At 38.3% G+C, this 22,499-nt stretch overlaps 1 protein-coding gene across 1 annotated transcript; it reads right to left on the bottom strand.

Annotated features, from left to right (window-relative positions):
- Nucleotides 1–11,467: 11,467 nt before the first annotated feature.
- On the bottom strand, nt 11,468–11,608 carry LOC132351704 (thymosin beta-10-like). Its single transcript, XM_059901698.1, has one exon. It carries the CDS (start codon nt 11,606–11,608, stop codon nt 11,480–11,482), a length of 129 nt encoding a protein of 42 aa, XP_059757681.1. The 3' UTR covers nt 11,468–11,479.
- Between the last annotated feature and the right edge of the window lie 10,891 nt (nt 11,609–22,499).

Here is a 22,499-nt window from a genome sequence, read left to right as displayed (position 1 = left end):
CCCCTACCCCACCAAATTCTCCTGTAGAGACCCTAACCCCCAATACCTCAGAATGTGACCTTACTTTTTTTTTTTTTTTTTGCAGATGTAATCCAGATGTAATCTAGTTAAGATGAGGTCATTAGGGTGGGCTCCACTCCAATATGACCGGTGTCCTTATAAGAAGACACAGACACATACAAAGAAAATGGCCATGTGACAATGAATGCAGGGGTTGAAGTGCTATAGCTGGCAGTCAGGAATCACTCAAGATTGCCAGAAAGACACCAGAAGCTAGCAAGAGTCAAGGAATGATCCCCCTACACAAGACTTCAGAGAGAGCACGGCCCTCCCGACATCCTGATTTCAGACTCTAGACTCCAGAACTATGAGATAACATATTTCTGTTGTTTTAAGTTACCCAGTTTACGGTATTTTGTCATGGCAGCCCTAGGAAACAAATATACTCTTTTTGGCCAGCCCGACTCTCAGAAATGGTCAAAGCTGGCAGAGCTGTCCAAACAGCAGGGCACCTGTAGGATTCTAATCCCTTACACAGAGTTCTGGGAGGGAGCAGCTGGGCAGGCTGGGGCCCTGATTTACAGGGTTTCCTTTAGATTAAAACCAGAATGCACCAGACGTGAAAAATTGCAAGCCTTATTACTTAACACTGACTCCTACCAGCGTTATGAGGGAAAGAAACAGATCAGGGGTATCTGGAAGATCTTCCTGGGAGGCTGAGCCCCAGACCATGAGTCATATTCTCCAAGTTTCCTTTTTTGGTATAATTCTTTTTCTGGGACAAAACTCTGCCCAAATTTTACTCAGGCCTCCTGAGAAGGTGAAGGTAACTAGACACATGTGAGTATCATGCACTTTTCTCATTTAAATATCATTACAATAAGGTGGGGATCCTATTGCCAGGGCAACTAGTAACAGAAAATGAGCAGTGTAGCTTTGATAGAGACTCTTACTCCACTTTGACTGATTCCTACTGTGTCCCTGGCTACCCTCTCATTTGCTATTAAAAGGATATAACCGTTTTTGGTTTTTTTTTTTTTGAATTTTATTTATTTATATTATTTTTCTCACCTCGTTTTGCTTTTCTCTTTGCCAAAGTTCTCATTCCTTACCCTCAAGTTCAACCTGATCTACAGAGTTGCTACTGAAGTTGCTAATTTAGCTCTTTGCTTTTCTCTTTGCCAAAGTTCTCATTCCTTACCCTCAAGTTCAACCTGACCTGCAGAGTTGCTACTGAAGTTGGTAATTTAGCTCTTTGCTTTTCTCTTTGCCAAATTCTCATTCCTTACCCTCAAGTTCAACCTGACCTGCAGAGTTGCTACTGAAGTTGCTAATTTAGCTCTTTGTTTTTCTCTTTGCCAAAGTTCTCATTCCTTACCCTCAAGTTCAACCTGACCTGCAGAGTTGCTACTGAAGTTGCTAATTTAGCTCTTTGTTTTTCTCTTTGCCAAAGTTCTCATTCCTTACCCTCAAGTTCAACCTGACCTGCAGAGTTGCTACTGAAGTTGCTAATTTAGCTCCTTCCATTCTTCCAACTGAACTTGATGATGTTTCCCCTTCTCCTGTTCAGGAGCCTCTCCCTCTGATCAACACTTCACTCACCAGTTTCCATGACTGTGTCCCCAGGGCCTGACATGCAGTCATATGACCTACATAACCTATCCTGAGTATAAAGCCCAGCTGGGCTGTGGACCAGCTCCCATGACCATGTGATAAATTCTTCAATAATTCCAGGCAGCAGGTTCCTCATCTGTAAAATGAGATGTTGTACTTTATGAGAATTAAATAGGATAATGTATGTGAAACCTGATGCCTATAGGCTTTGTATTAGTTATCTAATGCTGTGTAACTTAGTGGCTTAGAGCAGCAATAATTATGTATTATCCTTTACCGTTTCTGTGACTTCAGAATTCAGGAGCAGCTTGGCTGGGCTGTTCTGTCATGGGGTTTCTCATGAGGCTGAAATAAGATGTTGGCTGGACCTCTGAAGGTTTGGCTGTGGCTGGAGAATTCACCTTGAACGTGGCCATCTCACACAGGTCTGCTTACCCAGGTGCTGGCTGTTGATGGGAAGCCTCAGTCCCTCTCCAGGTGGGCCTCTCCTCAGGGCTGCTTGAAAAGCCTCATGGCATGTGGCTGTCTCCCCCGCCACACCCCCGTTAGAACAGTAGGGGTGTGGGAGGGGGGGAGGGCACAGGGTGTATCTTTTTAATGACCTAACCTCTGAGGTCACATAACATCACCCCCACCACATTTACTTGTTGAAAAACAGTCACTAAGTCCAGCCCATATTCAAGATGAAGGGATTTAGACTCCACTGTTTGAATGGAAGAGTGTCAGTGAACTTAACATATTTTAGATCCGTGACAGGCTTGTAATGAATGTCAACTTTTATCGTAATTTTAATTACATATATATATTTTTTTCTTTTAACTAAAAATATTTTTATTTATACAAACGATGATAACATGCTACTTGCTCATCCTTGCAAGCAGATCTCCACGCCTGCTCAACAGAATCTCAAGTTTATAGAAAGGCTTTAACGGGGTCCAGTCACCTACACCATCCAAAGGGTCTCAATGGCATCCCACTCTCTCAAAGCTGCGTCCTTGAAAACGGCTCCCGCTGTGGGAAGGAACTGTGGGCGGGCATTCCAAGGCCAGGGGAGGGCGAGGAGCCTCACTTCCGGGTCCAGCTCCCGGGTCAACCTGAGGTCACGACCTCTGGATGATCCCGCCTCAAGGTGCCGCGAGAAGCTGACGGTCTGCGGGATCGGCTCCATTTTCCCAGCGCTTTGCTCTGTCTTCCGGGCCGGAGCCGCAATTGGCCGTTCCCGCGGCGACGTCGAATTAGACAACAACCCCTGTCACAAAATGCACGTTTCTGTCAGATTCTCCGCTCGGGCCCTCAAGGACCTGCCAGACTGTGGGCTGGAGCACGACCGCCAGACCGCGTCCTAAGAACCTTCTCGCCCGAATGATTAGCTGCTTCTTCCCAAGCGTCTGCTCACACCTTGAAACAGCCGCTGCAGAAGGCGCCTCCCCTCAGATCCCCGGGACAGGTAGGCCCTCCGCGCGCTTCCCGCGCTTCTGCTCGCGGCCAGGCCCTGTCGTCCTCACCCACCTGGCACATAAGATGTATATTATGTACAGTGTGTGTGAATATATATGTGTGTGTATATGTATATATGCATATATACGTTTATGTAGCTGTGGAAAACAGTATTATTTCTAGAATTTACCATAACTCCTCACGTTTGTGATCTCCCAAAATACATATGTTGAGATCCTAACTGCACCTAATATATATACATATTATGCATGTACATGTGTATATGTATATATATGTTTATGTATCTGTGGTAAAAAAAAAAAAGGGTTATTTCTAGAATTTACCATAACTACTGATGCTGGTGTCCCCCCAAAATTCATATGTTGAACTCCTAACTGCACATAATATATGTATTATGTGTCTATGTGCATATATATATATGTTTATATATCTGAGATAAAAAAACATTATCTCTAGAATTTACCATAACCACTGAAGTTTGTGTTTCCCGCAAATCCATGTTGAAATCCTACCCGTGGAGGTGATGGTATTAGGAGCTGGGCCTTTGGGAAGTGATGAGGTCATGATGGCAGGGCCCTCACGAATGGATTAGTGGCCTTCTAAGGAGACTCCAGAGAGCTCCCTCACCCCTTCCGCCAGGTGAAAACACAGTGAGGTGTCCTCCATGCATCAGGAAGCAGGCTCTCAGCAGACACTGAATTTACTGGAGCCTTGATCTCGGACTTCCCCGCCTCTAGAGCTGTGAGAAATACATTTCTGTTGTTTAGAAGCCCCCCAGTCTGTGGCATTCTGTGATAGCAGCCTGAAATGGCTGGAACAGGTGGGGGAGAGTAGTCAAACTATCGTGAAATGTGGTGACTGGAAAGATCAGTCTCTTTCTTTTTGCAACGTTCTCCTCAATCGCTTTCAGGTAAATGAGCCACTAATTGAAAGCTCAAACTCCCTTCAGGTGTGATGTTTTCCCTCTTAGGAAGTCTCTCCTTTCTTCCTGGAGGACCCACACCTGCTCACCTTGTTTGGTTATGCTCTTCTGGCACCACTCTCTTTGCCTACCTTCATCTTAGTCTTCACTTGGCCCTCATCTTGCTTCTCTGTCTTCTGCATTGAAGTTATCCTTCATTGTCAAGTAATGATGGAAACTCAAAATATGTTTTCCCCTAAAACTAGTGTGATAAGTTGTGTTTAGATTTTCTAGGCTAGTTGACAAAGGCTCATTTTTCCAACAATGTAACTGATAACTGGCAATACAAATTTTGGAAAAGTAATAATGTTACCAAATGAATAGCTAAATAAAACAGAAGAGTATACTTTTCATTGATTAATTTCATTTCTTAAATTACCATAGAGGAAAATTGACTGTTGGGTATATAGTTCTTTGAATTTTAACATGTATGATTTATGTAACCCCCTCTATAATCAGGATACAGGATAGTTACAGTGCCCCCCAAAACGACCTTGTGATATTCCTTTAAAATCACAGCCCTCTCCCTAACCCTGACAACCACTGATCTGTTTTATTCTTTATCACCATAATTTCGTCACTTCAAGACGGTTACATAAATGGAATCTTTGGGGATTGCTTTTTTCCACCCAGCATAATTCTGTTGAGATCTATCCGTATTGTTGCCTGTATCAATAGTTTGTTTCTTTTTAATGTTATGTAGTATTTCATCGTGTGAATATACTAAAGTTTGTTTATCCAATTTCTGGTTGAAGAACATTTGGGTTTCCAGTTTTTGGTAATTGAGAATAAACATTCATATACAGGTTTTTCTGTGAATACAATATTTTATTTCTCAAGGGGAAATGTCCAGGAGTAGAACTACTGAGTCATACAATATATATATGCTTGATTTTATAAGAAACTGCCAAATTGTTTCCTGGAGCGGCTGTACCATTTTCCATTCCTACCAGCAATATTCAAGAGTTTCAGTTGCTCCACATACTCACAAGTGCTTATTATTAATTAAAATTAAAAAAAAAAAATTTTAGCCATTCTAATAGGTATGTAGTGTGGCATCTTATACTTTAAATTTGCATGTCTCTACTGCCTCATTATGTTGAACATCTTCTCATATGCATATTTGCCACAACTGTATTTTCTTTAAGGAAGTATCTGTTCTTTTGTCTATTTTTTTAAAAAAATTGGGTTTTTAAAATTTACATTGAATTTAGAGAGTTCTTTATATCTACATATCTCTTGTCAGATATCTAATTTGAAAATACTTTCTTCTAGTTTGTAGCTTGTCTCTTCAATCATTTAATAATGTCTTTTGCAGAGCAAAGTTTTTAATTTTAATGAAGTTCACCTTATAATTTTTTTATGAGTCATGCTTTTGGTATCATTTCTAAGAACTCCAGTTCTTGTATCTTCTGTGGTTTCTGTTAAGAAATCTGTCATTTGAATTGTTCTCCTATAGGTAAGGCATCGTTTCTGTGTGGCTGCATTAAAGATATTTTTCTTTGTTAGTTTTCAAAAGTTTAATTATGATGTGCCTGTGTATGGATTTCTTTGAGTTTCTCCTATAAGAGTTTTGCTTAGCTTATTGAATCTGTAGGTTTGTCTTTTGCTAAATCTGGGGATTTTTAGCCATTATTTCCTCAATTTTTTTTAAAAATTAATTAATTAATTAATTTATTTATGGCTGTGTTGGGTCTTTGTTTCTGTACGAGGGCTTTCTCTAGTTGCGGCAAGTGGGGGCCACTCTTCATCGCGGTGCGCGGGCCTCTCACTGTCGCGGCCTCTCTTGTTGCGGAGCACAGGCTCCAGACGCGCAGGCTCAGTAATTGTGGCTCACGGGCCTAGCTGCTCCGCGGCATGTGGGATCTTCCCAGACCAGGGCTCGAACCCGTGTTCCCTGCATTGGCAGGCAGATTCTCAACCACTGCGCCACCAGGGAAGCCCAATTTTTTTTTTTTTTTTTTTTTTTTTTTTTTTTTTAGCACCATCTTGCTTCTCTTCTATTTTTGGGACTCAAGTGACCTTAATTTTAGGACTTTTTTTTTTTTTTTTCTCACAGGTCCCTGTGACTCTGTTAATTTTTGTTCAATCTCTTTTCTTTTTGTTGTGTAGATGGGATGAGTTTTATTGATCTATTTTTAGATTCACTGTTTTCCCTGTCATCTCAGAGTCCATCTAGTGAGTTTATATATATATATATATATATATATATATATATATTTGGTTATTGTACTTTATATTTCTAAAATTTCCATTCAATTCTTTTTTCCTTGCTGAGATTTTCTATTTTTCCAGTTGTTTCAAGAATATTTGCTATTGCTTGTTGTGGCATTTTACAAACAGCTGTTTTAAAGTCTTTGCCAGAAAGTTATAATATCAGTGTGTATTACTTTGCTTAGTTTGCCCTAACAAAATACCATAGGCTGGGTGTTTAAACAACAGAAATTTATTTTCTCACAGTTCTGGAGGCTGGAAGTCCAAGATTAAGATGCTAGCAGGTTTGATGTCTCCCAAGGCCTCTCTCCTTGGCTTGCAGACAGACAGCTGCTTTCCTACTGTGCCTCATGTGGTCTTTCTCTGTACATAGGCATCCGTGGTGTCTCTCTGTGTGTCTAAGTTTCCTCTTTTTATAAGGACAGCGATTAGATTGAATTAGAGCCAACCCTAATGGCCTTATTTTAACTTAATCTCCTTTTAAAGGGCTCTATCTCCAAATATAGTCACATCCTGAGGTACTGGTGGTTAGGGCTTCAACTATGAATTTTGCAGGAACACAATTGAGATCATAACCCTGTGTCATCTTGAGGTTGCTGTCTGTTGATTGTCTTTTCCTATGTGGATTGAGGATTTCCTGGTTCTTCAAATGCTGAGTAATCTTGAATTGTATCCTGCACATTTCATATGTTACATTGGGAGACTCTTGACCTCATTTAAATCCTATTGAAAACATAGATATTCTTGTTTTACTAGGCAATTGACCTGGTTAGGTTCAGGCTACAAGTTCCAGTCTGCCTTCTGCCGGCTATAGTTCCAAAGTCAGTTCAGATTTTAAAGACTTTGCAGTTCTAATTAGATCTGTCACATGTGTGCCACCCAGGGGTCAGCCTGTGATGTAGGCAGTTGCCTGTCCGGATGTTTGGTTCTTAAATTCTTTGAAATGCTGATTAAGATCACATCCAGGCATGGACAGATAGGGGTGACATCTAGGAGTTCATGAGTAGCTTTATGGGGTCACTTTCTTGGTCTCCTTCCTTTGCAATCTACAGATACTTGTTCCCTGGGTGTCCCCCTTTTGCTTCTTTAGCTAGAAAGCTGAGGCTTTCATTAATCCTACCCTGCTGCACATATTTGTGACTATGTACATACACATCCAGGGCCAACTGCTTGGAGGACAGAGAGAGTAAAAATCAAGGGGGAGTCACCCCACCTTCTTGGAATTACAGCTCCACTGATTAGAGGAGAAGGACCCCCAACACTCTACCCACTCAGTGGTCTCCCAAAGGGGCTGCTGCTACCACAACCATCGCATTGCTTAGGGTCTGAAGTGTGAGAAGACAGAAAAGAAAAAAAAAAGATGAGGAAAATTTACACACTCTCTTATTTCAGTGTTAGAGTTCTCTTTTCACTCCTTGAGGCAGATCTAAGGGCTTCTTCTGGAGCTCTCTGTTTGTGCTGATACTAATTTCTGGGTTTCAGGCTGCACTGTGCTCAGGCTGGGAGATACCAGAGGAAAAAAGAATGAAAAAATTGCCACTTGGTAATTTTTGGTTTGGTGGTACTTCAGATGGTGGTCTGCTTTCCCAATCTTCGCATTACTGTTTACTTCTCAGGGTACTCAAGTAGCTGCTTCACACATTTTGTCCAGGTTTTACAGCTGCATTTAGTGGGAGAGGCAGAGTGGATTGTGCTTACTCCATCTTGCCAGGAACCGGAAACTCCTGAAACAGAATGATATCAAAATTGAATAGGAAAAAGATGGAAACATGTTTTTTGAATGCTAATGCTTAAGGCAAACAGATACAATTAGGAGAAGAGGAAGATGGGGGTAGAAGTTTAAGTGAAAAATATTAATTCTGAAGGAGCCATCTAAAAATCTACAAAAGCTTTTGAAATTGAGAATACTGGTACTTATTGTTTAATTTTAGATGAAAATGGATAGTTTCTGTCTCTGGCGTATGACTAGTAACTATCTTTATGCTTATAAGGAATAATTAGAGTAATGTTTCAGTTCACAGAAAAGAAAAAGAGTGGGGAAGAGGAACATTCATGGGGGAATATAAGGGTGAAACAAGAGAGAAATGGAGTTTAAAAGTGTGTGTATGTATTAATATGTTTGAGTTTGATAATAAGGATAGTGAAGGACAGAGAGGAAAGCTGTTAGTGCTTGCGTCTCCTTAATGGGAAGAATAGAGGTCTGAGAAAAAACATGAATCATATTATTCTTTCGTAACCACGTGGTGGCACTGTTGGCATGAGACAGCTTAGTGCTGTCATTTGCAAAATAGGGTGTGTACATTCTAGGGATGTGCAAGACTATCCCTTGAGGTGGCTGAAGAAAATATTAGAACTTCAATCTCTATTTAGATTTTATTTTGAGAAAATGGAAACGTACTAAGCTTTACTAGTATTTAATATGATTGATACTGGCTCCATCACTTAATCAGTAAGGCAGATGATTCTGTGTTACGTGGTCTGCAAGAGGAATGAGAGCTCTATAACTCAGAGTTGGTGGTGGCTACCTCATCTGAACATACAGTGACATATTACAGCTTATATATTCTTGGTGAAATGGATTTATGCACTACATTACTGATTATGGTAAATTAACACTCTTAAAATGTACAAGTGACTTAAAATATTTCCTGTGAAGAAACTGCTGGTCAAAATGATCCTAATAATTAAAGCCAACAATAACAACAAAAAAATAGAAGGGCAGCATGCCCCCTCCTTGTCTGGATTCTTTTTAAGATATGTCATGAGCTAAAAACAATGGCTATTGGTGATATGTTATCTAGCAACATTTTTTTTTTGACAAAATATACCCACTTAACCAGTGTTTTTGAAGTGAAAGTGATGTTTTTGACCATAAATGAGAAAATAACGGCTTTTTGAAGAAAACTTATGCTTTGGAGAAATCATTTGGAAAACATATGTTTAAAAATATTTCCATCACTATGCGATTTTTGTTCCTGAGATTGACTGATTTATTTTACCTATAAAACTCTCATATTTCAATATTAATAAGGCTGTGAAACTGAATTTTCTAATCTGTTTAAAAATCTTCCAAATGAAGACTTTAGGTAGGTTTTAAGACCATTTGTGAAAAATACAAATATTAAATACCTTCCATTAATTTGTAAAAAAACAGAGTAACATTATAGAAGATGGAAATTTATTGATCAGATATCAACACTTATATATGAGTATACTTTTTCCACAAGGACCTGGGTTTCTTTGTGAAGTACATTTTTCAACTAGGCAGTTATTAAAATCAAAAACCAAAATAAATTTAGAACCAGTCCATCAAATCACTGTATCACAAAATGTTATATCCAGACTTTCAAAAACAATGGAACATGTTGAATCATATTTCTCTTGCTAAAATTAGTGATATTAATAATATTTTTAGGTAAGGCAGAAAAGTTTGTCATTAATAAGTAAACTAAAATAAAATTTAACTCATATTTCTCATTTTCTTTAAAGTTTATTTTTGTGCATCTTCTTATAGATACAACCCTAATTATATTTAGTACTTTATACATTTTATTGTTTACCAGGTACTGTTATAAATGCTCTACATATACTAATTATTTTAACTCTCACAACACCTAATATATTTACTAGTGTTCCCATTTAAAGAATCAGGAAGCTGAAGCAAAGGTAGGTTAAGAAACTGGCATAGGAACAATTAGCTGATATGTGACAGAATCAAGATTTATTAGTACAGTAATGCATATATTTAATTTATACATAAATTACTATATTTTTAAACCAATAAACAGACAAATAGAAGTATAGGATTAAAATTTAGAGACTATTTGTCTAATGCTAATAGGCATGGTGGTGACATAAGAATGTGCTCACCCGTGTCCCCTGCATTGGCAGGCGGATTCTTAACCACTGCGCCACCAGGGAAGCCCCCAAGAAGCCAGTCTTGGGCTCTTCAACGTGGAGTGAAAATTTAAAGATTCTTTTGGCAAGCAGTCTGAACTCAAGGTCCTTTTAGATTTTTATCATTGTTTCCCCTGAACTCTTTTTGATATTTTTAAAGAAATTGTGGTAAAATGCACATAACATAAAATTTACCATCTAAACCATTTTCAAGTGTATAGCTCAATAGTGTTAAGTATATACTTAACACATTGTTGTGCAAGCAATCTCTAGAAATTTTTAATCTTGCAGAACTGAAACTACATAGCCATTAAACAACAACTTTCCATGTCTCCTTCCCCCTAGCTCCTAGAAACCACCATCGTATTTTTTTTTTTTTTTTTTTTTTTTTTTTACTTTTTGGCTGCACCTCAGGGCATGTGGGATCTTAGTTCCCCGGCCAGGCATCGAACCCTCACCCCTGCAGTGGAAGTGCAGAGTCTTAACCGCTGAACCGATAGAGAAGTCCCCATTGTATTTTCTGTTCCTGTGACTTTGACTACCTAGATACTTCTTATAAGTGTAATCAATCACACAATATTTGTCTTTTTGTAATTGGCTTATTTTACTTAGCATAATGTCTTTTAGGTTTAAACAGGCTATAGCATGTGTCAGAATTTTCTTTTTTATGGCTGAAAAATATTCTATTGTATGTATACATCACATTTTGTTTATCCATTCATCTGTCAGTGGACGCTGGGTTGCTTCCACCTTTGGGCTATTGTGAATACTACTGCTAGGACAATGAGTGTACAAATATCTCTTCAAGACCATGCTTTCAATTCTTTTGAGTGTATCCCCAAATGTAGACTTGGTGGATCATATGGAAATTCTATTTTTAATTTTTTGAGGAACCACCATACTCTTTTCCACAGTGACTGCACTATTTTACATTCTCATTAATAGTGCACAAGGGTTCTAATTTCTTTACATCCTTTTCAACAGTTGTTCTTTCCTTTTTTTTTTTTCCTTTTTCTTTTTATAGTAGCCACCTTAATGGGTATGAGGTGGCTGTCTCATTGTGGGTTTTTTTTTTCTTCCATGCCACGAGGTGTGTTTTATTTTCATTAATCATACAAATAATTTTCTATAATAGCCCAGGGCAAACCGAGAATTTAGCAGTCTGATTGGAGGGTCCCCTCAGACACCCACAGGCCAGTGGCATCGGCACGGAGTGCCCAGGTTCACAGTGCAGCTTGTTGCTCGTGTCCATCTTGCAGGTGGCTCTTCCTCCACATCATGACTAGGGTCTCCAAAATGATGGGGATGGAGAATCCTCCAGGTTCTTAGGAAATTTCACTTCGCTTGCTTCTCCTGCTCAGTGGTCTCTTTGGTTGGCAGGGTGTTCTTCTCCTGCGTCTCCATCGTCTTCAGCTTGGCCTTATTGAAGCCGGCAATTTCCGCCATGTCGGGCTTGTCTGCCATTTCTTAAAACAGTCCGAGAACTGTCACTCTAAGCCTGCGGTCCCGGTGCTCCCACTCGTGTCATTGCAGCAAGAGACTCATTGTGGTTTTGATTTGCATTTCCCTAATGACTAGAGATGTTGTATATCTTTTCATGTGCTTATTGGACATTCATATATCTTCTCTGGAGAAATGTCTATTCAGGTTCTTTACTCATTTTTGAATCAGGTTGTTTTTGTTACTGTTGTTGTTCTTGAATCTTAGGAGTTGTCTGTATATTTTGGATTTTAACTCATTGTCAGATATATGGTTTGCAAATATTTCCTCCCATTCCATGGGTTGTCTTTTCACTCTGTTGATTGTGTCCTTGATACACAGACGTTTTAAATTTTGATGTAGTCCAATTTATCTACTTCAACTTTGGTTGGCTGTACCTTTGGTGTCATATCTGATGGGGTTCAGAACATGCTACACTAAAATATGGCACCTTGGCATATTTAATCTTTTAAGTTGAAGGATCTTGACAAAACAGCAGAAGTAGGAAGGTTACTTTGACCCTCCCCTAACCTTTCACCCCTGAAGTAGGTCATAAAGTCCTTATGTGAGAAGTGGTTTCCCTGTATGAAGCAAAGGAGCATCCTTATCTCCAAAGACAACGGGATGCCACCAAAGATCCAAATAGGCCTTGCTAAGTTTCCCCCAGTTTACTATACTCACCTCATACTCCTTGCCCTATTATATTTCTCCATGACTAGACACTCTTCATCAAACCTAGCATAAAAATACTCAGGTTTAACTGTTTCTTCAGATCTTGATTTCCTTATATTAAATAAATATGTATGCTTTCTACTGTTACTCTGTCTTGGTCAGTTTAATTTTCAAACCCAGCCAGGGATCCCAAGAACGTGGAGGAAAAATTTTTTTCCCCTACATTTGCTAGAAATTACTGCCAAATGCAATGTCATGAAGCTTTTCCTCTGTGTTTTCTTCTAAGACTTTTATAGTTTTTGGCCTCACATTTAGATCTTTGATCCATTTTGAGTTAATTTTTGTGTATGGTACAAGGTAAGGGTACAACTTCGTTCTTTTGCATGTGGATATCCAGTTTTCCCAAAATCGTTTTGAAAAGCTGTCTTTTTTTCCCATTGAATGGTCTTGGCTCCCTCATCAGGAATCAAGTGACTGTGATTGTGAGGGTTTATTTCTGGGCTCTCTAATTCTATTCCATTGGTCTAGCTGTCTGTATTTATACAAATACCACATTGTTTTGATTGTAGTATCTTTGTGGTAAGCTTGAAAGACGTTTAACTTGTTCTTTTTCAAGATTGTTTTGGCTATTCAAGCTCTCTGTTTTACCATTACAACACAGTTATGAAGAGGGCAAAATGTGCAAAACGTATGTGAGGATTCATCATTTTTTCCCCAATAATCTTAATTTTTTGATATTCAAATCATTTTCTGTGAAGTCTTTGAAGTCGCTATTGTATCATCATCCTTGTAAATTTATCTTCTTCATTTGTTCACTGGAGTAACTCTTCCAGATCCTCTCATATGAGTGGCTTTGCAAGTGTTTGAACTGTGCTTTGACATCATGAAATCCTGCATCTTTTACAAGATGTGCAATTCTATTCTGAAATAGATTTGCTCTTGTATTTCATGGTGCTAATAGAGGTTTACAGGTGATAACCAGTGAATGCTGCCTCAGTTGTCTCAATGGATTAGGAGATCTTTGTGTTAAGTAGGGAGGGATGTTTAAGTGGAGACTAATTTTTATAAATTGTCAGTTTTGTAGTAAATATTTTTACAGAATTAAACTTTGTGAATTTGGTGATTTTGATGATAAACACTCAGATAAAGATAAGTTGTCATGGTTGAGGCTATGGAAATGGATATGTTCTTCAGAGTAAAGTGCTTTGGGAGAGCTGGAAAGAAAATCAAGGTACTCATGAGACCACTAACTTCTAGTGGGTTGAGGACAAAAATATTTGAAGTTCCTGGGGAATGAGTTTTCAAGGAATTATGATAAGAATTTGACTAATAAAAAAAAGCAGGTCTTTAATCCATTTTGAGTTTACTTTTGCTTGTGGTGTTAGGGAGTGTTCTAATTTCATTCTTTTACATGTAGCTGTCCAGTTTTTTCAGCATCCCTTATTAAGAGACTGTCTTTTCTCCACTGTATATCCTTGCCTCCTTTGTCATAGATTAATTGACCATAGGTGCGTGGGTTTATCTCTGGGCTTTCTATCCTGTTCCATTGAACTATATTTCTGTTTTTCTGCCAGTACCATATTGATTACTGTAGCTTTGTAGTATAGTCTGAAGTCAGGGAGTCTGATTCCTCCAGCTCTGTATTTTTCCCTCAAGACTGCTTTGGCTATTTGGGGTCTTTTGTGTTTTCATACAAATTTTAAGCCATAAAAAGGAATGAAATCCGGTCATTTGTAGAGATGTGGATGGATCTAGAGACTGTCATACAGAGTGAAGTAAGTCAGAAAGAGAAAAACAAATATCGTATATTAACACATATACGTGGAATCTAGAAAAATGGTACAGAAGAACCGGTTTGCAAGGCAGAAATAGAGACACAGATGTAGAGAACAAACGTGTGGACACCAAGAGGGGAAAGCAAGAGGGGGTGGTGGTGGTGGGATGAATTGGGAGATTGGGATTGACATATATACACCAATATGTATAAAATGGATAACTAATAAGAACCTGCTGTATAAAAAAATAAAATAAAATGCAAATAAAAGAAATAAATATAAAAAATAAATAAATTTTAAAAACCAGGTATTAAATAAATAATGAAGAGAATTTCAGATTAGTTTCTCAGGAAGACTGATTGCTGAGGAAAGAGAAATATGGGATGTGGAGTTCTCCTGTAAGAAAGAAAAAGGAGAAAACAGATGATAGATGCAAAAGGACTTTGGGTTTCAATTTCTTTTAAAATAAAGCAGGAGGTAAGAGATGTGTCTCCCATCGAGCTCCCATTGTCACACACTTTCTTATTTTTATGCACAGACTTTTGCAGAGGCACAGTTAGAGGCCATACAAAGCTTTACATTTTTGAATGTATACTTGAACACGGTTCCATCTCCATTTTCTCTGTCCTGTAAACTACTCCTGCAGGGCATTTGTCACAGCTGGCATCCACCCACCTTGATGTTAGTTAATAACAGCTGAGAGTATTTCCCCTCAGAACTATTTGCAATTTAATGAGGGATTATAGAAATTTAATAGAATGATATACAAAAGAAAAGTTATAAATATATAATGGTGGCATTTCAAGCACATTTATAAAGTCATATTGTTTTATTCATTCTCCACTCATTTCTGTTAAGGGTATTTATTGAGTTATGTGCTAGTCACAGTGTTAGACTGAGAACACAAAAATAATCAAGTCCTTAAGAAGTTTGCTATCTAAGTAGTTCTCAACGAGAAGGCAACAATATTCTATTCTCTCCATGTTTGAACATATCTGGGGGCAGTTTGGGTTGTTCCATTGACTTGGGGGACATTATTGGTATTTATTGGGCAGGGACACTCTGGAAAGATTTGCACAAAGAAGAATTATCCAGCCCTAACCAGTGGTGTCTCCATTGATAAACAAATGCTAGAATAAGAATAATACTAGTGGGCTTCCCTGGTGGCGCAGTGGTTAAGAATCCGCCTGCCAATGCAGGGGACACGGGTTCAAGCCCTGGTCCGGGAAGATCCCACATGCCGCGGAGCAACTAAGCCCGTGCGCCACAACTCCTGAGACTGCGCTCTAGAGCCCACGAGCCACAACTACTGAGTCCGTGTGCCACAACTACTGAAGCTCGTGTGCCTAGAGCCCGTGCTCCACAACAAGAGAAGCCACCGCAATGAGAAGCCCGTGCACCGCAACGAAGAGTAGCCCCCTCTCGCCACAACTAGAAAAAGCCCGCGCGCAGCAACAGAGACCCAATACGGCCAAAAATATATAAGTAAAATAAATAAATTAAAAAAAAAAAAAAAAAGAATAATACTAGTAGTAATGATTTATTATATACCTGCACTGTGTTAAGCAGTTTACCTGCATTGTCTAATTTAATCTCACCTTGACACTTTGGAGTAAATACTGTCTCCATTTTCCTGAATAGCTGAAAAGATAAAGAACTTTCTCAAGGCTATACTGCTAAGTAAATGGCAGAACCAGATTTTAAACAGTGTCCTAGATTAGACCCTGGAACCTATAGTCTTAATAACTGGACCACAGAGCTTCTTAAGCTAAAGATAAAATGGAACCTGGAGGTCATGCTTGAGCAACCCAGAGGGCACAGTCTATGATTTATTCATCTCTCTTCCTTATACCTAGTGCAAAGACTGCTATAATGCTTCTCCTTTATATGTCATTTTATTTAGTTTAATCCTGCTCATTTTTATAGATAAAGAAAACTGAAGTTCAGGAAGGTTAAGCCCTTCTAGTATGTGGCAGAGCTGAGATTAGAATCCAAGGAAAGTGGTCTAGCCACCATGGAAAACAGTTAATGACGGTTAACTCAAAAAATGAAAAATAAAAACTACCATATGATCTGGCAACCCCACTTCTGGGAAATAAGCCAAAGGAAATGAAATCAATATCTTGAAGAGCTATCTGTACCCCCATGTTCATTGCAGCATTGTTTGCGATAGCCAGAAGAATCTGTGTCAATTGACAGATGAATGAATAAAGAAAATATGGTGTGTGTGTGCATATATATATATATATATATATATATATATATATATATATATATATATATATGAAGGAATATTATTCAGCTGTGAGAAAAGGAAATCCTGCCATTTGTGACAACATGGATGAAGCTTGAGGGCACTATGCTAAGTGAAATAAGTCAGATAAAGACAAATACTGTATGATCTCGCTTAGAGGTGGAATCTAAAGAAGCCAAACTCATATTGTTGTTGCCTGGGGTGTGGGGGGGATGGGGAGATGTTGGTAAAAGGGCATAAACTTAAAAGGTTACTAAGTTCTAGGGGTCTAATGTATAGCATGGTGACTATAATTAACAATACTGTATTGTAGGCTTGAAAGTTGGTAAAAGAGTAGATCTTAAATATTTTGATCACACAAAGAAAGAAAATGGTAATTATATGAGGTGATAGATGTGTTATCTAACCTTATTGTGGTAATTCTTTCATAATATATACATGTATCAAATTATCACGTTGTATACCTTAAACTTACACAGTGTTATATATCAATTATATTTCAATAAAGCTGTAAAAATATAGAGAAGGGATTTGACAATTTGGCAGCAGCTTATCTCTCTTAGTTTATCCACTTTCCTAGTCCCTCAGTCCCTGGTGTCTGTTTACACTGGATGTTGGCAAACTTTTTTCTGTAAAGGGCCAGGTAGTGAATACTTTAGGCTTTGCAAGTTATATGGTCTCTGTCACAACTGTTCTCTCTGTTGTTTTAACAAGAAAGTAGCAAAAAATAAAAAAATTAAAAAAAAAAAAGAAAGTAGCCATAGATAATTTGTAAACAAATAGACATGGTTGTGTTCCAATAAAACTTTATATACAAGAACAGGTGATGGGTCAGATTTGGCCCATGGACCATAGTTGCTGTCCCTTGGTCTATCTCCAGTGGTGCACTTTGTCCTTTTAGATCAATTTATACTTGAATCATCACTGATAACTTGGAATAAGCCTGGTAAACATTTAGAACAGTATTCCTCAAACTGGTTGTTCACGAATACTTGAGAACTATGTTAGGAATGTAGATTCCTAAGTCCCGCTCCTAAAGATTCAGATACAGAATGTCTGAGGAAGAGCCTCAGCATCTGTACTTCTGGCCCCTGGCTCTGATACACACAACAAAGTTTGAAAAGCATAAGTTTATGGCTTCAGTAGATAACTTTGCAAAGACATAATAGGAAATAAATCTCTGTGTAATTTCAGTTTCACCCACAATCCTAGCTCCATGCCCAAACCTCTCGTTTACTGAACAAAATATCCATTTCATCTCAGAACCTCATATCATTGCATCCTTTCCTCATTTATTCAGAGGCAGACACATTTAAGTAAAAATAGTCACCATCAGAATACTAATTGGCCATAAGCTAATGTAAGGATATCTATTCAGCTGAATTCAATTACCAGTAAAATTTTGTGTTCTAAATGGTATTAACTGTAATCCAGTTTAGGCTTTTTAACCCCTGGTGATTTTTGTTGCATTTTGCTTTGTGATGGGTGGAAACCAGGCTTGGTTGCTGGGCGCTGGCAAAGCAAGAATAAGGGGAAATAACACCACAGCCACTCTAAGCAATCTTCCATTGCAGTGAGTCACTAAGTCTCCATAACCACCGGTAGCTCTACATGGTTCTGTTGTTAATTGAATTTTTCCCCAAGTAGAACGAAGACTTATTTTTCATCAACACTATTCTATTTTGTGATGATTGTTATTGATAAATTCAGCTAAATTTAAGGTGTTTCAGCATCCACATCCACAGGTATCCCTGCTATGACTCAGGAGTAAGAGTGGTCAAGTGTACAGAAAGGACAGCATACAGAAAATATGGTCCTAAACTCACTACATTGGTGTGGATAAGATGGTTGGGCAGATCTTGTCACAGAAGTGAAAGTATCCTCTTCCCAGTGCATCGTACCAAAAGGTACATGAGGTTGATACATTTTATTACTAGTGAGGTAAACTTTGATCGTGTGTTTAAGGTGGTGTCTGCGAGGTTTCTTCAACGTAGATTTAAATTTTTCCTTTGTAATTAACAAGCATCTTGTTGGGAGATACTCTGATGCTATGAAAATTAGTGAGTTGAGTTGGTTTTGAGGAAATATCCAAAATGGACACATTTAAATCTGTGCATATGAATGATGTATATCAGAGAAATTGATGGCTGGAAGTGATTATACTAGGAACTAATCTGAAAGTCCCTCATTTGAGACAGAGAGAATGGCTCACCTAAAGCCAACTGTGAATTTGGTCTTAGAATTGGGATGACCATCAGCCCAGCCCACTTCCTCACCTCAGATTGCTTTATTCCTTCCTGAACCCCCTTAGGATATACCATCCAACCAGAGTTTGTTGGTCTTTGATTGTGTTTGTGCTATAGAGACAGAACCATTTAAGTCTTCCCCCTTCTTCCACTCGTTAAAAATAATTGTTGTTGGTCAATCAGCATCTTTCTCCCACTCTGCAGTGAGAGATCTGTTTTAACTAACTTGACCCATGGATTTTTTCTATACGGAATTGAGAGACAGGAATGAGGAAATGAGAAGAAAGGGGAAGGATCCTTGTGTATTGGGCCAGTTCCTGGGCTCCCTTTGCTAGAGAATCCAGGTGAGAAGAAAAGAAAAAAAATGTCAGTATACTGTCAATATGCAAAACAAAGAGCTAAGAGCTGAGTAGCAAGGGAAAAGAGCCTGATTAACTTAGTACCTTGTAATAGTACCTTAGTACCATTTTGGGATTTTACATATGTATGTATTTCACTTCTTATTTTGAAATAATTTTGGGCTTACAGAAACTTGAAAAATAGTACACAATTTCCACATACCTTCAACTAGCTTCTACTAATGTTGACATCTTACATATTACAATGATTAAAATCAGGAAATTAACATTGATGCAGTTATTATTATAGACCATATTTGAATTTTCCCAGTTGTTCCACTGGACTGGATCAGTCCTTTTTCTGGTCCAGGATCCAATCTAGAATCCTTCATTGACTTAGTTATCATGTCTTTTTAGTCTCTCCAATCTGTGAAATCCTTGGTCTGTCTTTCTTCCTTTCTTCCTCCCTCCCTCCTCCCTCGTTTCCTCCCTCCCTTCCTTCCTTCTTTTTCAATGATCTTGACACTTTTGAAGGGTACTACCTAGTAGTTCTTTTGTAGAATGCCCTCAGTCTGATCTGGGTTTGTCTGATTAGACGAGTTAAGTATTTTTGGCAAGATCGCCACTGAAGTGATGTTATGACCTTTATCCTTCTTTGTGCATCATATCAGAAGGTGCATGAGTTCAGTTTGTGTCATTACTGATAATACCGATTTTGATAACTTGGTTAAGGTGCTGTATGCCAGAATTCTCCACTGTAAATGTGTTTTCATCTTTGTAATTAATAAATATCTTGTGGGGAGATACTTTGAGACTATGCAAATGTCCTGTTTCTCATTGCACTTTTGCCCATTAACTTTAGCATCCTTCAGTGATACTTCCCAGCAACAATATTCACTGTGGTGTTTACTAATGGTCATTTTTTATTTTCATCATTCCTTATAAAATTATTAGTTGAATTCTACTGTAAGAAAGAGCATTCCCTTCATCCCCATTTATTTATTATTCAATTATATTTTGTATTAGTATGGACGCATGGATATTTATTTTAGTCAGTGGGTTATAATCTATTACTATTTTATTTATTTTGTTGCTCAAATTGTCCCAGATTTAGTCAGTGGGAGCTTATTCAAGTTGGTCCCTGTGTCTTTTCAACATGTCCACATCATTTATTGAACACTTCCTTGTTTTTTGGTGCCATAAATATTCCAGGCTCATATTTTTTTAATGCACCTGCCCTCCAATCTCCTACTTTTTCAAGGATCTGTTTCCTTTTATCAAATAATGATACTTAGAAACCAAAATGTGGGCACTAGATATGCTTATTGCTACTGAGATGTTATTGCTTCCAAGACTTCTCAAAAGATACCTATGAAATGTGTGTATAATTACTTACTAATGTAAAATATGCATATATATTTATTTCTGTATCTATCTACCTATCTACCTATCTATCTATGCACTCACATATATTAAAACGCTGAGTTCATACTAATATCTCTGATCCTAATCCAGTATCACTAGATTTATTGTCACCTTCTTCCTTTCCTTATTTATAACTCCTTTCTCTGACAGGGAGAAACCTGGCCTTCATTTTTCACCATATATTCACTTACTTACTCAATCCAAGTGTACACATAAAGTAGTTTCAGAATTTCTAACTCATACTCCTGCATCAAAAACAAATTTACTAATGTTAAAGAAAAAAATATTCAAAGACATATGTTAAAGATGGTAAGGAAGACTTTATTCAGGACCAACATGGTAGGTAGAGGGACCACTGCAATGGGATTTTACAATAGAGCCATGAGATTGGGCTCAACTCTGTATACAGCCTGGACCAATGGGAATTTATAGCCAAGGAGGAAGGTGAGGAGGGGCAGTGGATGAAAAAATTACTAAGAGAGAACATTAGGGGTAAGGAAGGGGTCTGGCTAAAATGACCTAACAGGATTCTTGCTGTAGCATACTCTATAGAAGACATTTTATACTTCTCTCTTTTCACTTAAAAATAGATCCTTAAAGTCATTGCATAGCAGTTCAGGGAAGTCGTCTCCTCTCTCTCTCTTTTTTTTAATGGCTACCTATTATCCAATGTATGGATGGACTATTGTTTATTCAATAACTCTCCAGTGTATGGACATTTATGTTGTTTCCAATATTTTGCATATGCAATCAATTCTGCAATAAAGAAACATGTGCATATATATTTTCATACTGTTGGAGATGTAGCTGCTGGATAAATTCCTAGAAGTGAGATTGCTGAGTCAAAAGGTTGGTGCGTATGAAATTTTGTTAAGTATCTCCAAATTCCCTTCTAGATGCAGCACACCAATTTGCATTTCCACCAGCAATGTATGAGAGAAACTGTTTCCTTTGGGACTTTATTTAATGGTCAGAGACTGGGCCACATAAGCTCTCGGGATATAGACATTTTAAATTCAATTTAATTTGCTTTGTTCCCCTCTATTTGTAAGCCAACAGTTTATTAACTGTGACTTTGGGCAAGGTACTTAAACTTATTCAAACTTGGTTTTATTATTTAAAAATATGTAAAATAATAACATTTACCTTTAAACATTTTTTTAAAAATAGTAAATGAGATTATGTATGTAGGGAGCATAATACGGTGCCTGGAAATAAATGGGAATTTGGGATGAGTGAGGTGCTTAATAAATACTTAGTGAAATAAAGTATTTAATTTTGTCCTGGCATCTTTGCAGAGCACAAATGCCTAAATAAAGTGGCCCTACTTCACGCTGGTTCTCCTGTGTTTGTACTGGGGATATCAGGACCTGTCCTTTAATTGTTGGGCCCCCAATTATAGCACAGCACCATGTTCAAATATTTATGCAGGGATGTGATACATCTCGATTTAGCTCTTTGTCCAAAATGTTTACCAAACCCACTGTCTCTTCTCTATCCCTAAAGACACTGCCCTAATCCACAGCCTCATCTAAGACCTGGACTGAGTTTTCCAGCAGCTCTCCCTGCCTCTGGGCTCTTTCCTCTGACTCCTCCTCTACACAGTTACCAAAGGATTCCACTGTAATCTGTTTTGTGTAATTTCCATGCTTAAAAGCCTTTCTCTGACTCCACATTACTTAAGGATTGAAAAACCCATAAGTACATTTGCCCCTTTTCTAGATATTCCTTGGGCTTTCCCGCCAGTAAGCTTTTGGATATGTTATTCCATTGGCCTGCAATTCCCTGCCTGATCTATCAGCCTGGTGAAATCCTTGTGAAATTTTAGCTTTGAGAAGGCGTCCCACCCCCGCCCCCGATGGCACTTTGAATAAATCTCCATCCTAGCTCTTAATGGCTGTATTAAACTGAGCTGTCTTTTCTGTGCTGGCCCCCTGCTTAGACCTGAAGTGCAAAATCTAGATTTCGATTATCCTTGTTTCATCTAGCACATTATATTGCCATGATCTTTCTTGTTCTCTGTCAGTCTCCTCAGCCAGACTTCCAGCCGCTTGAGAACAGCAGTGCTGGGCTAATCACCTTGTCATCCTTAAGACCTCATACAGAGCTTGGTCCAGACAAGGGGTCCATGCATGTTGCTGAGTGTGTTTGCTGTGGGCCATGGGG

The sequence above is a fragment of the Balaenoptera ricei genome, chromosome 17 (genome assembly GCF_028023285.1).
Source record: "Balaenoptera ricei isolate mBalRic1 chromosome 17, mBalRic1.hap2, whole genome shotgun sequence".
Classification (NCBI taxonomy): domain Eukaryota; kingdom Metazoa; phylum Chordata; class Mammalia; order Artiodactyla; family Balaenopteridae; genus Balaenoptera; species Balaenoptera ricei.
This window is presented reverse-complemented; position numbering and strand designations above follow the sequence as displayed.